Consider the following 15,904-nt stretch of genomic DNA (forward strand, 5'->3'; position numbering starts at 1 on the left):
CAAAAAAATTCCTGAAAAGGTTGCCGATACAGCGGTATAGGAAATAAATATTCTGTAAGTACCTGATTGGTTTATGGTCTGGTTTATGGGGTTTAACGTCCCAAACAACTCAGGCTATGAGAGACGCCGTAGTGAAGGGCTCCGGAAATTCCGACCACCAGGGGTTCTTTAACGTGCGCTGATATCGCACAGTACACGGGCCTCTAGAATTTCGCCTCCATCGAAGTTCGACCAACGCGGCCGGGATCGAACCCGCGTATTTGGAGTCAGCAGTCGAGCGCCATAACCACTGAGCCACAGCAGCGGCAATCATTTGCCTTCTGGAGAGGCTATACAGGCAAGCTATAGAAAAACGCACAGTGAGGAAATTGAAGGTGCCCACAACTTGCTTAAGGAATCCCTATAAAGGCCCCTCACGAGAGTGTCCAGTCGATGCGAATAGGAAAAGCAAATAAGCACTAAGGTGCGTAATAGCATAGCTAATAAAAAGGGGCGGTTAGCAGATTTAAAAAAGAAAAAATGTGAAACAAGCTGCTGCACGAATCCGTGAACAAAGCCTATTGTACCAGACTCTAGGGAAAGAAGCAGGTTGCCCCGACGCATGGGTTCCCACTGGGAGCTCCATACCAAGGTTGCAAATATTCTGTTCGTCACCTGCACTTTCTTCCTCGCACACTGGAGAACCTGGTGGATATAAGCAAGTTTTGAAAATAAAGAAAATGCTGCAGACTTGAACCCGAGCAAACGTTGACAGTTCCCTACCATCCAAGCCTGGGTTTTTCGCCTCATGGACATTATCTGTGAATAGCCACATTCGAGCACACCGCTTGTTCAACTGCAGCATTGCACATCGTCTTCGCCGTTCATTAATACTGCTATGAAACTAGTGTTAACGCCTTTAGCTCCGTGGCGGTAGTGACAGAGAGAAGTGTGCTGCTCGCCCTTACAAAAAAAGTTTTAGACAGTCTATAGAGTAACTATAGACTTCTATTATGTCTATAGATTGTCTATAGACAAATCTTAGACAACAGCCTATAGGCACTACAAATGCCATAGACAGTCAATCGACAATCGATAGATTTATGGCCATACACCTTTAGTAGACTTTTCCCTATAGACAGTCTATAGACTATGAATAGACAAAAAGCAATAGGAAGTCAATAGAGTCAATAAGAAGTCTATAGACTGTCTATAGACCATTTTTATAAGGGCAGGTAAGCGTGGACATTGTTGTGGCAAAAACATGCCCCTGGAACGATACGCGTTGGCGTTCATAAAATCGCCGCAGAAACGTGCACGGTGAGCATAAGCCGCCGGCGTACTTTAGGCATTAACACTGACGTTGATCAAGTTGAGGATTCGCCCGCACTTTCGCACTACAATCGGTTTAACCAAGTTAAAACCCCTACACCTTTTTCATCAAGTGTTTCTCGGAGTGCAGCGCACTTCGGGAGACCTTAATGCACCCGTTCACGCCTTGCGTGCTGTGCGATGTCTGTGGATGTTAAATATAACCACAGGTAGTTGAGGTTAACTCGAAGCCCTCCAACACAGCGTCTGTCATAAGTCCAAGTGTGCGAGGTACGTGGGCGCTGCGTGCAAAACCCCACATACCAGCCGACTATACCCCTAAAGCCCCCTCATAAAAATGGTCTATGGAGAGCCTGTAGACTTCTTATAGACTATTGGCTTCTTGTAGATATTTATTTTTGTCTATTCATAGTCTATAGACAAGCCCTATAGAGAGCAGTCTATAGCCAATAGAAGCCCTATAGACAGTCTATAGACAATCTATAGATAGATGGCCATACACTTTTAGTAGACTTTTGTCTATAGACAGTCTATACACTTCTTATAGACTGTTGCCTTATAGATATTTCTTTTTGTCTTTTCATAGCCTGTAGACTGTCTGTGGACAAAAGTGTACTAAAAGTTTAGGGCCATCAATCTATAGATTGTCTACAGACTCTCTTAGGGTTTGCATTTCCTATAGACTGTTCGCTAGGGTTTGTCTATAGAGGGTCTATAGACAGTCTACGGCTGTCTAAAGAAATTTTTGTAAGGGTATTGGCGTCGAGAAATCAGTGTGCGCGAAAGCATTGTGCGTACGCTTATCACCGGCGAGCGTTGTGCGACGCTGTAGCTGGCAAAGCGCGCGGGACGCTGAACCAGGCTCGCCTGAAGAGGTTCAGCCCACGCGGCGCTGTGGCGCCTTAACTGTGACGCTTCCGTTACACGAGTGCGGCCAGGCTTTTAAGCATGTGCGAGACACCAGAGTGCACTGTGCAGCGAGGGCGCACCACTCGACGAGGCTTTCAGGAGGCAGCCGGAAGCACACTTGACGGCGGCACCTGCGCGGATCGATGCCCGCTCGGCGCGCCGCTTAAAAAGGGCACCGCCGGCGGCCGGGGGCACACAGCGACCGACGCGAGCACGCCGCAGCACCCGTCCCGCCATGGCACAGGTGAGCAGTTGGAGAATACATCTCCTCAGCACCGTTGCTCTCTAGGAACGCACTTCCGCGTAGCGAGGAGGCGCTGAATGTTTGCATTTCAGTAATGTACAGCCTTTGTCAAAAGTTTAGAGCCCAGGGGGTTTGCTTCTGAGCACTATTGAGGGCGCTCCTGTAGGACTCATGGAAGTCCTACGCATCGGAGGGAGCAGGACCAAAAATCTTACCTTCAGGAGATTTGACACGCTCAGGACGCATTACGAGCAAAGCAGTGTGCCCCAGAAGCAAACCACTTGGGCTCCAAACTTTTGACAAAGGCTGTACTTTACTGGGTTGACTGGTGCTGCATGATTAAGTTCCATGAGATGCAACAGAGTCGAGGCATACGACCAGACGACGATCCCAACTGTCACCTCGACGGGCACTAGTGCCATGACGCTTATGGTCGTTGCGATGATGCTCGGTTTGGTTTGGTTTGGATTATGGGGTTTAACGTCCCAAAGCGACTAAGGCTATGAGAGACGCCGTAGTGGAGGGCTCCGGAAATTTCGACCACCTGGGGTTCTTTAACGTGCACTGACATCGCACAGTACACGGGCCTCGAATTTCTCCTCCAAAGGAATTCAGCCGCCGCGGCCGGGATCTAACCCGCGTCTTGTCTACGCTGTGCCTTCGTCTTTCTTTTACCTTTCAAGCCTGACAACGGATTTGCAAAATCATTCAGCAATTTTTCTTGTATTCAGTTCTCTAATCTTTAGGCCCGTTTATTTTTTCCCAATCCGTTTTTTTCATTATTTTTTAAATCTATAATTCCATTTTAATTCCTCGGAATTCTGACCCAAAGTTAAATAGTTAGCTTGGCAATTAAATTTAAACCATTAGATTAGCTCCACTTTACCTTCTGTTGGCTCTCCTCACTGAACCCTGGCCAATCCCACGTCGTGGATGGTGGTGGTGAAAAACATTTATGGGCAATTAAATTTTTTACAGAAAGGTGATTGGGGTAGGACCCTATTGGCCCTTTCCCCTCACAGTACAAGGTGGAGCCCCTATTCCGGGGCCCCATTGGCAAGCAACGCCGCCCGCGTCCGTTGAACCAAGGCCTTTTGGCTCTTTAGGTCTTGACAGCCGAGCAGGGCCGCCTCCCAGTCCTCTCTGTTGGGGTTGGGGTTGGGGGGGATAGATGGGTTAGATTGACACGCCCAAACCATGTGGAAGGTGTCAGACACCTCCCCACAGAACTGGCACGTGCCATCAAAGGATGTATTGAAATGTTTAAGCACCGCCGGGCACAGTACAGTGTTAGTGAGAATTTTGATGAGGAGGCGCTCGTCAGCGCGATCCAGACCCTTACAAGGGGCCGGGTAGCGCCGGTGCTCCTCCTTGTAGTAATCGGTGATTTGTTTGAATGTAATGGCCAGATTGTCTGATTGGGAGTACGTACCTTCCAAGGACAGGGAGATAGCCCGGGGAGAGAGTGCGCGGGCGGCCTTATCGGCCTGTTCGTTTCCCTGGAGTTCCTGGTATGTGCCATGCCACCAAGGCAACAACAACAACCACAGCGGAGAAGGCGGCGCATCGTCTCGTCAATGAGTACAAATATCTGACAACAACAGCGCGGTCGGAACACGGACAACAAAGAATGACACAAAACACAGGCGCTGACTGACAACACGGTTTATTGCCATGAACTGGTTGATATAGGCCCAGTCCCATGATAAAACAGGAAAACAACAATCACTTCCCGTGGCACAGTTATCCCGTAGGTCCGTAATCTTCCCTCCAGTCATTTGCATGCTCGTGGGCGCTTAGAAAGATCAGATCTTTTTTGGTAAGGTGTACGGATTACTTGCTGACACATTTATAAGAGAATCTTGATATTGCTTGAGCTTCTACTATCACCCTTGTTGTGGTGTCGCGGCACTTCTTTCAAAGGCAGGTGTGCAGTTTGTACATTGGCTGCAGTGTTTACTTAGCTCAACCGAGTTAACATCTTTTACAAATATCCGGCGAAAACATGGGGAACAGTTTTCCAAGTTGCACCACCACGCGGACTGCGAGTGTACAGAATCCGCCCGCGAGACGTGCGCATAATGAGGCATGAACTGCGTGTGGTCGAGAAAGTGCTTTGGTCAGTGGATGAAGCGTGCCTTTTATCTGAACAGCGAGGCATAACAACGATCGAGCCGTGGGACGGCTCCACTCTGCGATATGCTGGAGTGTGCACATCCTCAGTTGGGAGACTCCTCGGCGCCCGCCGCCGGTGGCTCAGTGGTAAGGCGCCCGTCTACCGAGCCGGAGTATCCGGGGTCGAACCCGACCCCGGCGGCCGCGTTTCGGTGGAGGCGAAACGCAATAGGCGCCCGTCGTGTGCTGTGCGATGTCAGGGCACGTTAAAGATCCCCAGGTGGTCGAAATTATTCCGGAGACCTCCACTACGGCACCTCTTTCTCTCTTTCTTCTTTCACTCCCACCTTACTCCCTTCCCTTACGGCGCGGTTCAGGTGTCCGCCGAGATATGTGAGACAGATACTGCGCCATTTCCTTTCCTCAAAAACCTTTTTTTTTACTCCTTGGCAGTCGTGGTTGCAAAAGGTAAAGTGAAGGGCGGACATCTGTTCAGACACGGCGCTGGGATCGTCCCTTGAACGAGTGCTGTGTGTGTGTGGAAAATGGCAATTTTTTAAACCTAGTTAACGCACCGGAAGAGAACAGATTGGAGGAACTGTTTTCGAAGCGGTGGTGAGACAGTGGCCTGGAAGTGGTGGTAATAAGCTCAGCTGCCTAGTCTGGGACGCCATGTTACTTGTGAGAATTCATAGCGCTTAAGAACGCAAGTGAGTGGAAATAAGAAGACACCACACGAACGTGGAAGCTATTCAACTATTCCAGTGGAACTTATCCCACTAAGTTATTCAAGTAAAAGCTTTATTAGCTTTATTTGGCGCGCACATTACTTATAAAGGAACAGCATGGGGGAGAGGAGAAACATCGTCATAAATGTTGCCACTCGCATAAACTTTTAATTCGGAAACTGCAGAAGCAAACAAAATGGAAACAAAACCAAAGTTCAAACACGTTGCATATGTTAGAGCGCCGCTCTTAATTCAAGTAGGCCATTTCTTTTCTCGACAGTGTTATGGATGGAGTGCTGACACATATTTCCGTTCAGAAAAGAAATGCGGATGTCATGGCTGGGATGTATGGAACCCAGGGCGAGGTACGGACGCCGTAGCCACTAGGCCGACGCGGCGGGGGCTGCTTAAATATGGATGACTCTACTTGTCTCCTTTCTCAGAAAGCGATTTGATTTGATCAGCGGAGATTAATAGTGGTCCGTAGCTCATCCTGTATCGCGGAACCGATTTTACAAGTTTCAGACGGCGAGTTCGATTTTGCACCACGCATGGTTCGTAGTTCGTATCTGTCGTTCACTTGTAAAGCGGCTGGACCGTGGGCTTATTATGCTCGGATTTAGTTCAGAAGTATTTCAAGCCCATGGCAAATTGCGCATTCGGGGGTGTCAGAATAGTAGGGTTGTCTCAAGTTGCATAGTTTACTTAGCAAGACGTTCAACTGGGCTAGTTGGTAAAGATTCATGGTGACAACACATCGCAAAAGACGAGGAACCAGAGTAAGAAAGGCACAGGACAGGCGCTGACTCGCAACTAAAGGCTTTATTTGCTAACACCTTCTTATATGAAGGAAACAGGCAGAAAGATACACCACAAAACACGCAAAAACCAAAACTAAAAACTAAAAACACCCTTGAAAATGCGCACGACAGTCAAGCGTTATGAAAAAAATCCATCTCCTTATCAATTAAGGAAACTGATGGCTTGCTGACGCAATTTTACTTGTCATTTTCAATGTGGAAAGCCCCAACCAAAATTGCGTCAGCAAAACATCAGTTTCCTTAATTGATAAGGAGATTGGTTTTCTTCATAGCGCTTGACTGTCGTGCGCATTTTCAAGGGTGTTTCTAGTTTTTAGTTTTGCTTTTTGTGTTTTGTGGTGTATCTTTCTGCCTCTTTCCTTCATATAAGAAGGTGTTAGCAAATAAAGCCTTTAGTTGCAAGTCAGCGCCCTGTCCCGTGTCTTTCTTACTCTGGTTCCTCGTCTTTTGCGCTGTGTTGTCACTGCCTAAATTACTGCATACATGTACCCGTTGACGCCCCTTAACACGGGTCGACAGCGACCGCGCAACCAGGGATGAATCACGGCACTCGGCTGCGTCACGAGCCTTCATGCTCAGGTGGTTGCACCGTGCCAAGGATTGTGGCAGCAACCTGTCCGGAAAACTCGCTGCCGAGTGGCGTGAGCCACAGCGCGCCGGTGCCAGCCCTTATAAAAATGGTCTATAAACAGACTATAGACTTCTTATTGACTCTATTGACTTCCTATAGATATTGCTTTTTGTCTGTTCATAGTCTACAGAACGGTCTACAGACAAAATTCTACTAAAAGTGTATGGCCATAAATCTATAGATTGCCTATAGACTGTCTGTGGCATTTGTATTGCCTATAGACTTTTGTGTATAGACAGTCTATCGACTTTATAGACAGAACTCTATAGACTGTCAAACTTTTTTTGTAAGGGAAGACCCCGATGGAGTAATGAAACAGCTGCAGCAAAGCGCCCCATAGGGTGACTGCCTGGGGTTGCGAAGGGGACGGCATTACACAGAACAGGGGACACATTCGCACGCGCAATCGCTGGATGCGACTGCACATCATCATCGTAGTGCCGGCTACGTCTGCTGCAGGGCAATAGTGTCCCCCACTGACCATCAGTTAACATAGCGCTACGGCGGCTGCGACCCGTGTAAACTTCCTGATCTCATGCACGCACGTCAATCACTCTGCCGCCCCTCGCTGCGTTGCACATATTGCGCGTCAAATGAGTATACGCCAAATTTTTTAATGACATGTTTTCTTCTTCCAAGTGCTTCATTAGGCATTAGCATACATGAATCACCGCGTGGTATTCCCCTGCGGTATTCCCCTGCGGCCGAAAATAACTTATGATCGATTTTCTTCCGTCACACTGCTTAGGTTTCACAAAGCGACCGATGGCTGCGACGTGTACTGTGTTCAGGAGCGCATGCTACCGGGCGAGTTGGTGCTGCACGGTGCGAAAAAAAAAAACAGCGCAAACGACAAAAGGGACGTGGGAAGGAAGAACACAGCCTCTCGTCGTCGTCGTCGTGTGTGTTCTTCCTTCCTACTTGCTTTTTGTCGTTTTCGCTGGTTTTTTCACAACGAGCAATGTGTGTTTAGATTATTCAAAGCACGAAAAAGAACTACAATATAATCGCTGACACATTACTTTCAGTTCAATACAATGCTTATGTTAGCCGGCTTCAAGAGCTTCAGAGACAACAAACGACTTATCAGGAGTTATACTGGAGCTTTTAATGCCTCACGTGACCTAAATATTTCTCAGAGGCGACAGCCACCGTCCGGTTGACAAAACCAAAATCGAAAAAGCAGGAAAGGACAAAGACTATTCTAAATGATTTTTCGCTCGCAGGAAAATACAACGTGGTGATCCACGTATTCTAATGTCTTCTGCACCACTACAGAGAAGAAAAAAATAACTAAAATTAGGTGTTTATAGTGCTTAACAAAACCTAGCCAACTAAGTGGCGGAAGCCAAGCGGTTAAGTGTCAACAAAAGGGCAAAGAGGTACACAAAGGATATATTCTGCACAAGTAAGATTGGGCAGTTTTTACTCTTGCAGCGCAGTCGAAGCTGCGCTACACAGATTTCGCGCAGCAAAGTGACGCACGACCGTGGCTTCGTCCCTGTCATTTGGGCGCCAGCGGTCGCCTACCTTACAAAAAAGTTTTCGACAGTCTATAGAGTGTCTATAGACTTCTGCCTATAAAGTCTATAGACAAATCATACAGAACAGGCTATAGGCAATACAAATGCACCAGACAGTCTATAGACAATCTATAGATTTATGGCCATAGACTTTTAGTAGACTTTTTGTCCATAGACAGTAGTCTATGGACAGTAGTTTTGATATAGACAGTAGTTTTGACAACCATGTTCAAAGACTTAAAGAAGCAGGCTTTCCTGGCGATGTTCTTGTGGCTGTCGCAGAAACTCTAAAGAAAAAGTTACACAAAGAAAGAGAACACATCCAGTTATCTAAGATAAATGTACCGGGACAACCGAAAAGGAAGTTATGCCCTATGTAAACAGGCTCTCGCACAACTTGAACAGAGTGGCAGCATAATTTGGTATTGATGTGGTATTTTCAGCTCCCCTCAAGCTTGCAAAGCTCTGCGCTCTGGCAGATCATGAGAGCGTCAAGAATGCAGGGTGTAGCACAAAACACAAGAAGCCGCACGTCTCATGCGCCACAGATATTGTTTATCAGATCCCTCTCCGCTGCGGGGGTGTGTACATAGGGCAGACGGGCTGATGCCTAAACGTGAGGCTGAGTGAACATGCATCTTCGCTTCGTCAGCAAACTGATGCGCACTTTCCAAAGCATTGCAAGAGCTGCACAGGTTGCTTTCCCTCTTTGAACCGCACGAAGATCTTAGGAAGGGGTAAAGATCAATTGGCGAGGGAAATCTTGGAAGCTCATGATATATCACAAAGCAGTGCTGACACGTGCACACCATCTATTTACCTAATGGAAAAAGAAAGTTTCTAAGACGCACTTAATGTTTGTACAACAGTCTTCGTGAGCGGAGGCTATCCTCCCCTTTTCGCCTCTTTTTCTTTTTTTCTTTTTTTTTACCAAATTTTTCTAGATTATCACAGTTTTGCCATTCTTTCAAATTTGCGCATGCGTATCTTTGCTCGAGAAGGGATGTGTCTTTCGTTGATCGATTTCATTCAGTTGTAAGTTGTAGCCCCGTCCTGTCCTCATCTTTCTGTGTCCTGTTTAAACGCTACGTTTTTTCGTTCAGACAGTCTATAGACTATGAATAGACGAAAAGCAATATCTATAGGAAGTCAATAGAGTCAATAAAGAGTCTATAGACTGTCTATAGGCCATTTTTATAAGGGTCTGTGCCCTCTGTGCCACCTGGCCCGGCTTTCTTTCGGCGACGCTAGACAAAGCTGTCGGAACAAAGACAGCACTGCAGCCGTCAGACATCGACCAGGCTCGTTTACCGAACGGCGCCGTTAGTGAGAAGCACTCAGGGTGGCGGGCTGTACAAGAAGGGAGATGCGCGCGTGTAGGGACAGGAAGTCCGTAAATGAGCCAGGCGCAGTCGGCGAACACGCGCACTGTGCGAAGCCAGAAAGGCGAGAACAGCAGGGTGCTCTCGGCTGGACAGCGAGTGAACATGGAGGATTCGCGACCTGGCCGGAGCCGGTGCAGGTGGGTAAACACGGCGCGCGCTCACGCTGCGTCAACAACAGACACGACGCTGTTTTCTTTGCGCGGTGCTGATTTTCGCAGTGGCCAGTGGGGGGCCTAAAAGATGGGATCAATGTTGTTCCTTGTCGTGGAGTGCTTGACAGAAACCGTCTGGTGAGGGGAAACATGCCAGCGATGGAAAGCGGATACTCGCCAAAGAAATGAAGAATACTGGTATAAAACAGCGCAAAAGACACGGACACGCAAGTAGACGATATGAGCGCTGATGTATATAAGTCATCGTCATCAGCCTCGCTACGCCCACTGCAGGGCAAAGGCCTCTCCCATGTCTCTCCAATTAACCCTGTCCTTCGCCAGCTGCGGCCACCCTATCCATGTAAGCTTCTTAATCTCATTCGCCCACCTAACGTTCTGCCACCGCATGCTACGTTTTTCTTCTCTTGAAATCCACTCCGTTACCCTTAAGGACCAGCGGTTATCTTGCGTTCGCAATACGTGCCCTGCCCAAGCCCATTTCTTCCTCTTGATTTCAACTAGGATGCCATCAACCCGCGTTTCTTCTCTCAGCCACTCCGCCCTCTTCCGATCTCCTAACGTTACACCTATCATTTTCCTTTCCATAGCTCGCTGCGTTGCCCTTAACTTAAGCTGAACCCTCTTTGTTAGCCTCCACGTTTCTGCCCCATAGGTGACTACCTTTAAGATACAGATGTTGTTTACTTTTCTCTCGAGGGTTATTGGTAAACTGCCATTCGTGATCTGAGAGAACCTGCCATGTGCGCTCCACCCCATTCTTATTGGTCACTACCTACCCTAAGTAGACGTGTAGCGCACAGCGACTCTGTAAAGCGGCGGCGCTAAGATCTGCCGTCCTTGCCCCTGCAGTATACCTTCAACGCCTGCGCCCAGTCCCGACTCCATCATCCGACCATCAGGCCTTTGTGCACCCAAACCTTGCGTCCTCGACGCATGTTTTTCTCATTCGAGACGCTGTAAAGGCGCCTCTTACCCCCTGACACGATGGCCCGTACCGCGTCCTCAACAGGACGACAAAGACGGCGGCTATCCTGCTGGACGGTCGTGAAGAGGTAGTCTCCTTTTGGATCGCCTCAAACCTGCGTACATGGAGACACCTCCCAAGGAGCTCCCCTCGTACGTTGCTCGCTTAACCGCTGACCTGCCTGCCGCCGAGGCACCCTCATTCCTGCCCCGTCGACGCGTCCATTTCGTCGTTCCGTCTGGGCGGGGGGCCCTGTAGCGCACAGCGACGCGGTAAAGCGGAGGCGCTAAGATCGGCGTTCCCAGCCGACGAAAGAAAATGCAGTTGGACGGCGCGTGCTCGGTGCCCAAGCGCGGCACTGGCTGTTCGGCTCGAGAAGCCTGCCACGCTGGACCCCTTTTTCAGGTGCTCCGCTGCGACCCCGTAAATTCTCCACAGACGTATTCCCTTACTACTCTCAGCCCTTCGCTACCAATTGACTACTGCTGTTCGCTTGCGAGTGTGTTGAACATTAATTTGGTTTTCTGCATGTTAATTTTAAGGCCTACCGTTCTGCTCTGCCTGTCTAACTTATTCATCATGCTGACTTCGTTATAGATATATTCCAGTATTTTCACAGAATTCTCTTCTACACCCTGATTCCGCGATTCCTGCATGACTGTTACAGTTTACACTGAGTCAAATGCTTTCTCTTGACTACTGAAGGCAATATATAAGCGTTGGTTATATTCTGCGCAATTTCTCTGTCATCCGATTGATAGTGTGAATATCGTCTATTGCGAGTATCTGTTACGAAAGCCTCCCTGATTATTTGGTTGACTGAAGTATAAGGTTTGGCAAACTCTATTAGCGATTACATTAGTAAATAACTTATGGGCAACTGATAGTAATCTTATAGGTCTATAATTTTTCAAGCACATGTAAAATTACTAGCCTACACCACATTAATGCCCTAAAATTAAAATATGGAGCCGCCATGTGGAACTCACATGAGGAATACCTTTCTGAGAGCATAGAAACTATCAAAATCATGCCATTAGATTTGTTCATTCCGATTGTTCCTTCTACACAAGTGTAACCGATCTGAAGAACCGATCCAGCTTGCCATTATTAAAGCACCGTCGAAAACTAGCCAGAATAGCCCTTTTTCGTCGTTTCTACAATTCATTTCCGTTAAGCATCTACGTCACAAAACATTCCCTCTTTGAAAGCTCGTCACAAAAACAGTCAGCAGATGTCATACCCTTGCGCAAAAACACAAACATTTGCACAGTCTTTCCTCATGAGAACAGCAAAAGATTGGAACGGCCTTCCCAATGCCGCTCTAATAATAGAAGACACGCTTGCATTCAGAGATAAGCTTAAAGCTTTAGACACATTTTAGGTTTTCGCGTACCTTTCCCCTCTAACGTTGACCTGTTGCACTTTGTTTTTTACTACGCGGTTTTTACTGTTCTCTAATCCGTTATTGAATTCTTACCCACCGTTCAGCGTTCTTCCTGTCTTTTATTCTTGTCTTGTTTTTCTTTAGTATTCGAAAGGATTTGAGCGTTGTGCATTTTGATTTTCTGTGCTGTTTGCCTGTTTGATTGCATTTTGAACCTTATTGTTGGCAGTGTAGAGAATATATTCTTTTTTTGTTGATATTTCTGTACTACCTACCCCTCAAGTAATGCTTCTTGTTTGGGGTCTTCGAGGTGCTAAAATAAATAAATAAATAAATAAACAAACCTGTAGAACGTAGAATTGTGTGAAATAAAGCAGCGGCTAACACGGTGAACGTACAAAGTATCGGGAAAATGTGCAAAGGCTTTTAAAAGGGCCACCGCCCCCCCCCCCCCCTCAGGACCGCCACTGATTGCAAGTGGTGTGGATAGAATGAGGAAGGCAGTGGGGAAGCAGATTGTAGCTCCCTTTTTGACTACCGTAGTGGGATGTTATTTCATCAAGAGCTCGGAAAGGGGTGAGAGTCCATTTTCTTAGCCGCTGTGGCTACGAAATATGCGCCGAAGGCTCTGAATCCTCGGGACTTGGTTAAGGCGGTCGTAGGTACAGCTTAAGGGCTCGACCAGAACTTTGAGAACATACTCGCGTACAAGCTTAAAGATGTGCATGAATTTCATCAAAAAAGAATGATGGTTACAGTGCGAGTGGTACCACTGATCCGCACCTTCCTAAAGAGTGGACAAATGTGTGTGCGCAGAGTCGACTGAGTAGTGTCATCTCCACCCGAGGGAACTAGCTGTTGTGAATATTTAAGGGGTAAGAAGTTGCCCACCACGTAAGCGACACAGAGTCGCAATCCACATCCGTCTCTAGCTCGTTGTTTGTAATCACAGCCTCGCCGTAGTTGTGCATGACCACCCCCTGTAGCTCTGGGCACCGCTACTGCCGCTACCTGATTTCCACACCACATGCACCGGTCTACTCCTGCACTTTCGGCAAAACGCATTCTTTAGCTTCAGCGTGCTCTGGTGTGAGTGTAGCACCACAAACGCAATGCAGATGCATGACGGAAAAGTATAAATACTATAAAAGGCACCGACCAAAAAGAAATATGAAGTGACGTACCGGTTCCCACACTGGAGGGAGCCTTGTTCACTACGAAGGCGAAGCGGAAAATCGTTTATTTTTAAATATGGCCCAAGCCAGAGCCCAGAAATCTAGCGTATACTTAGGGTACGTCGCAATCACAGCGGTTCAGCGTATCTGTTGTCGTCTGGGTAATGAGTAACTCGAAACACAGCCGCGATGTTCGGTTGTTTTCTTCTGCAAGGACACGTGCCTGTTCCCAGCCAGTGTTGTGGCCAGTATATACCGAGTGTTCGGCAAGTGAGTTTGAAGCCAGCCGTCAATTCTTAACATCATTCTTGTGGCCTCGAAATCTTCGTGTGAAATCCTCGGACTCACCGATGTCACACTCCTCTATCGTGCCACTGGACACTGCAATAGGCAGAAGCACTTCTCCCCAAGCCAGCCGTTGAAGAGAGTCGCGTGAGCACAAGGGTAAACGCCTAAATGTCCGGTGAAGTTTCCCGCGATCTCGACGGGAAGTGGTCTTCTCTCACCTGAGCGTCCTCCGCGACTTTGGGCTTCATCGATTTACCGAACTCTGATAGTCCTCGGGCAGGCCACGCTTTCCTGTCAAGCAGGCTAGGCTACGTCATGATCACGTGCGAGCAGTGCTGGTCGGCAGTCCTCGGGCAGTCAGCGTGAAGCGAAGAGTGCAAGCTACCAACTAGCCCGGTAGCTTGCTCTCCTGAACTCCTCCTCCCTTGTTCATTTTGTGTTTCCTTGGGTACCTAGTAGGCCGTTGAGGGTACGTTAGTTCGACTTGCTTAAAAGGAGACTTTGTGTGTGTCTTGTGGTATACCACGGGGTCTAGTATGCCTACTGATATATGTTTGATGGATGTGTGTAATTAGAAAGAGAAAGTAATTAAGAAAAAAAGCGGATAACCATTAACGCTGTAGAGTAATACTTTAGGCCGGAGCTTAAGTGCCCCCGGATTCTACTGTGCAATACCAGACAACAGTTAACAACAGGGTTCGCGTCCCGTCGCTACACAACACTGCTGCATCATCTGCCCTGCTGTCGAAATTCTTGTGGACCACCACCGCCGGGAAAGACGACAACAAGATCCCGCGTCCAGGTGCGCCCCGGCCCCACTCGGGCAGTGGATCGTCTTGGCTGCTGGTGGAAGTGCACGGACTCATGTACCCACCTGCTGCCCACGTGTGGACGCACGGACAAAAGGATTTATTCAGCTCTAAAAAAGTTCTTGTGGTTGTCAGCGGTTGTCTGTCTCGTCTTCAGTCTTGTCAGCTGTCGGGGAAAATAATGAGCACAGTTCTTGAGACAGACCACCGACGCACACACGCGCGCGCGTATGACGACACCCGGAACGCTGCAGACCAACGGTTGCAGCATAATTTTGATAAGGAAAGTGGTTTTTGAAGAAAGGATATGGTGCAGTAAGTGCCTCAAATCTTGGTGGACACCTCAACCACGCCTTAAGGGAATAGGTAAAGAGTGTGGGAAGGTGGACATGTAGTCGATTAGGATTCCTGTCAATAGTTGGATGCAACGACAAATCGTACGGCACCACCAGGAAAGGAACAAGTAATGCTTTCGCATTAAAAAAGAAGCTGCGCTTTGATTTACGTAGAGGTGCTGAAGTGGTGGCGCGTGCCCTGTGTCTCAAGGAATGGAATCGTTGCAAGAAACGACTGAGCTTAACAGACGGCCTTCCCGAGCTTTCTAGGTCAGAAAGAAAGACCGGCACCCACGCTACATAAAGGAAGCATTAGTCGCTTTGGGACGTTAAACCCCATAAACCAAACCAAACCAAACCAAACCGAAGAAAACTAAAGTAAGATTTCTTTGTTGAAAGTGCACGTTCTATGTGCATCGGACAACCATTTTCCTTATATCAGAAGAGAAGAATTGGCTTCACTCGGATGCTGTTTAAGATTTTTAGTAAGGGCTGAGGGCCACTTTATGCTTCGAGCGTTGTTGTTTTTTTATATTTCTCTATGTGCCTGTACATGCATTTTCTATTTTGCCAAATTTGAATTTCAAATCAGTTTGTCTGCCTTCTCTGGCTTGTTCTTCGGTGACTCCTGTCACATCGGTATGAGGGAGCACCAGGTATGGTTGGATACAACTCAAGCCTGCAGTGGAGTTCCATTCCTCATTCATGGCCACATCGCACTGTTCTGTAGGGACAGGAAAATATGCACACCCTAAAGCTTTGCCAGTTACGTTTATACGAAGCCAATTAAGAGAGGAAATTGTAAGCGTAGAAATTTTGATGTTCCACCCAGTTTATTAGAACGAAAGATTGGAATGTTGCTCTATTTTCTCTTAAAGCGGAAGCTTGGGCGAGTTGGTACGACATTTCCCTGAATAACAGCGCGAACTTGGACGAGGACAGAAGAAAAAACAGCGAGTGGTCGTCGTCAGTCAAGGCAACGCGGTTCAGTTGTGTCCGACATCGAGGAAGCTGGCGCACCAGGTTCGCGCCTTCCGCGTGTTACTGCGGCACATGCGCAACGCCTTGGGGTCCTTGGTCCATGTGTCTTTCTTCTGTCCTCGTCC

General features: G+C 47.8%; 1 protein-coding gene across 1 annotated transcript in view; it reads left to right on the forward strand.

Annotated features, from left to right (window-relative positions):
* Positions 1-2,388: 2,388 nt before the first annotated feature.
* Positions 2,389-15,904, forward strand: part of LOC149327507 (uncharacterized) — a 14,624-nt gene continuing 1,108 nt past the window's right edge. The window contains exon 1 of the mRNA XM_089562521.1: positions 2,389-2,464. Coding sequence (XP_089418647.1) covers positions 2,456-2,464 — 9 coding nt within the window. The 5' untranslated portion in view covers positions 2,389-2,455. The remainder of the gene's footprint in view (positions 2,465-15,904) is intronic.

Source organism: Amblyomma mixtum, chromosome 10 (genome assembly GCF_055824585.1).
Source record: "Amblyomma mixtum isolate Tamu chromosome 10, ASM5582458v1, whole genome shotgun sequence".
Taxonomy (NCBI): domain Eukaryota; kingdom Metazoa; phylum Arthropoda; class Arachnida; order Ixodida; family Ixodidae; genus Amblyomma; species Amblyomma mixtum.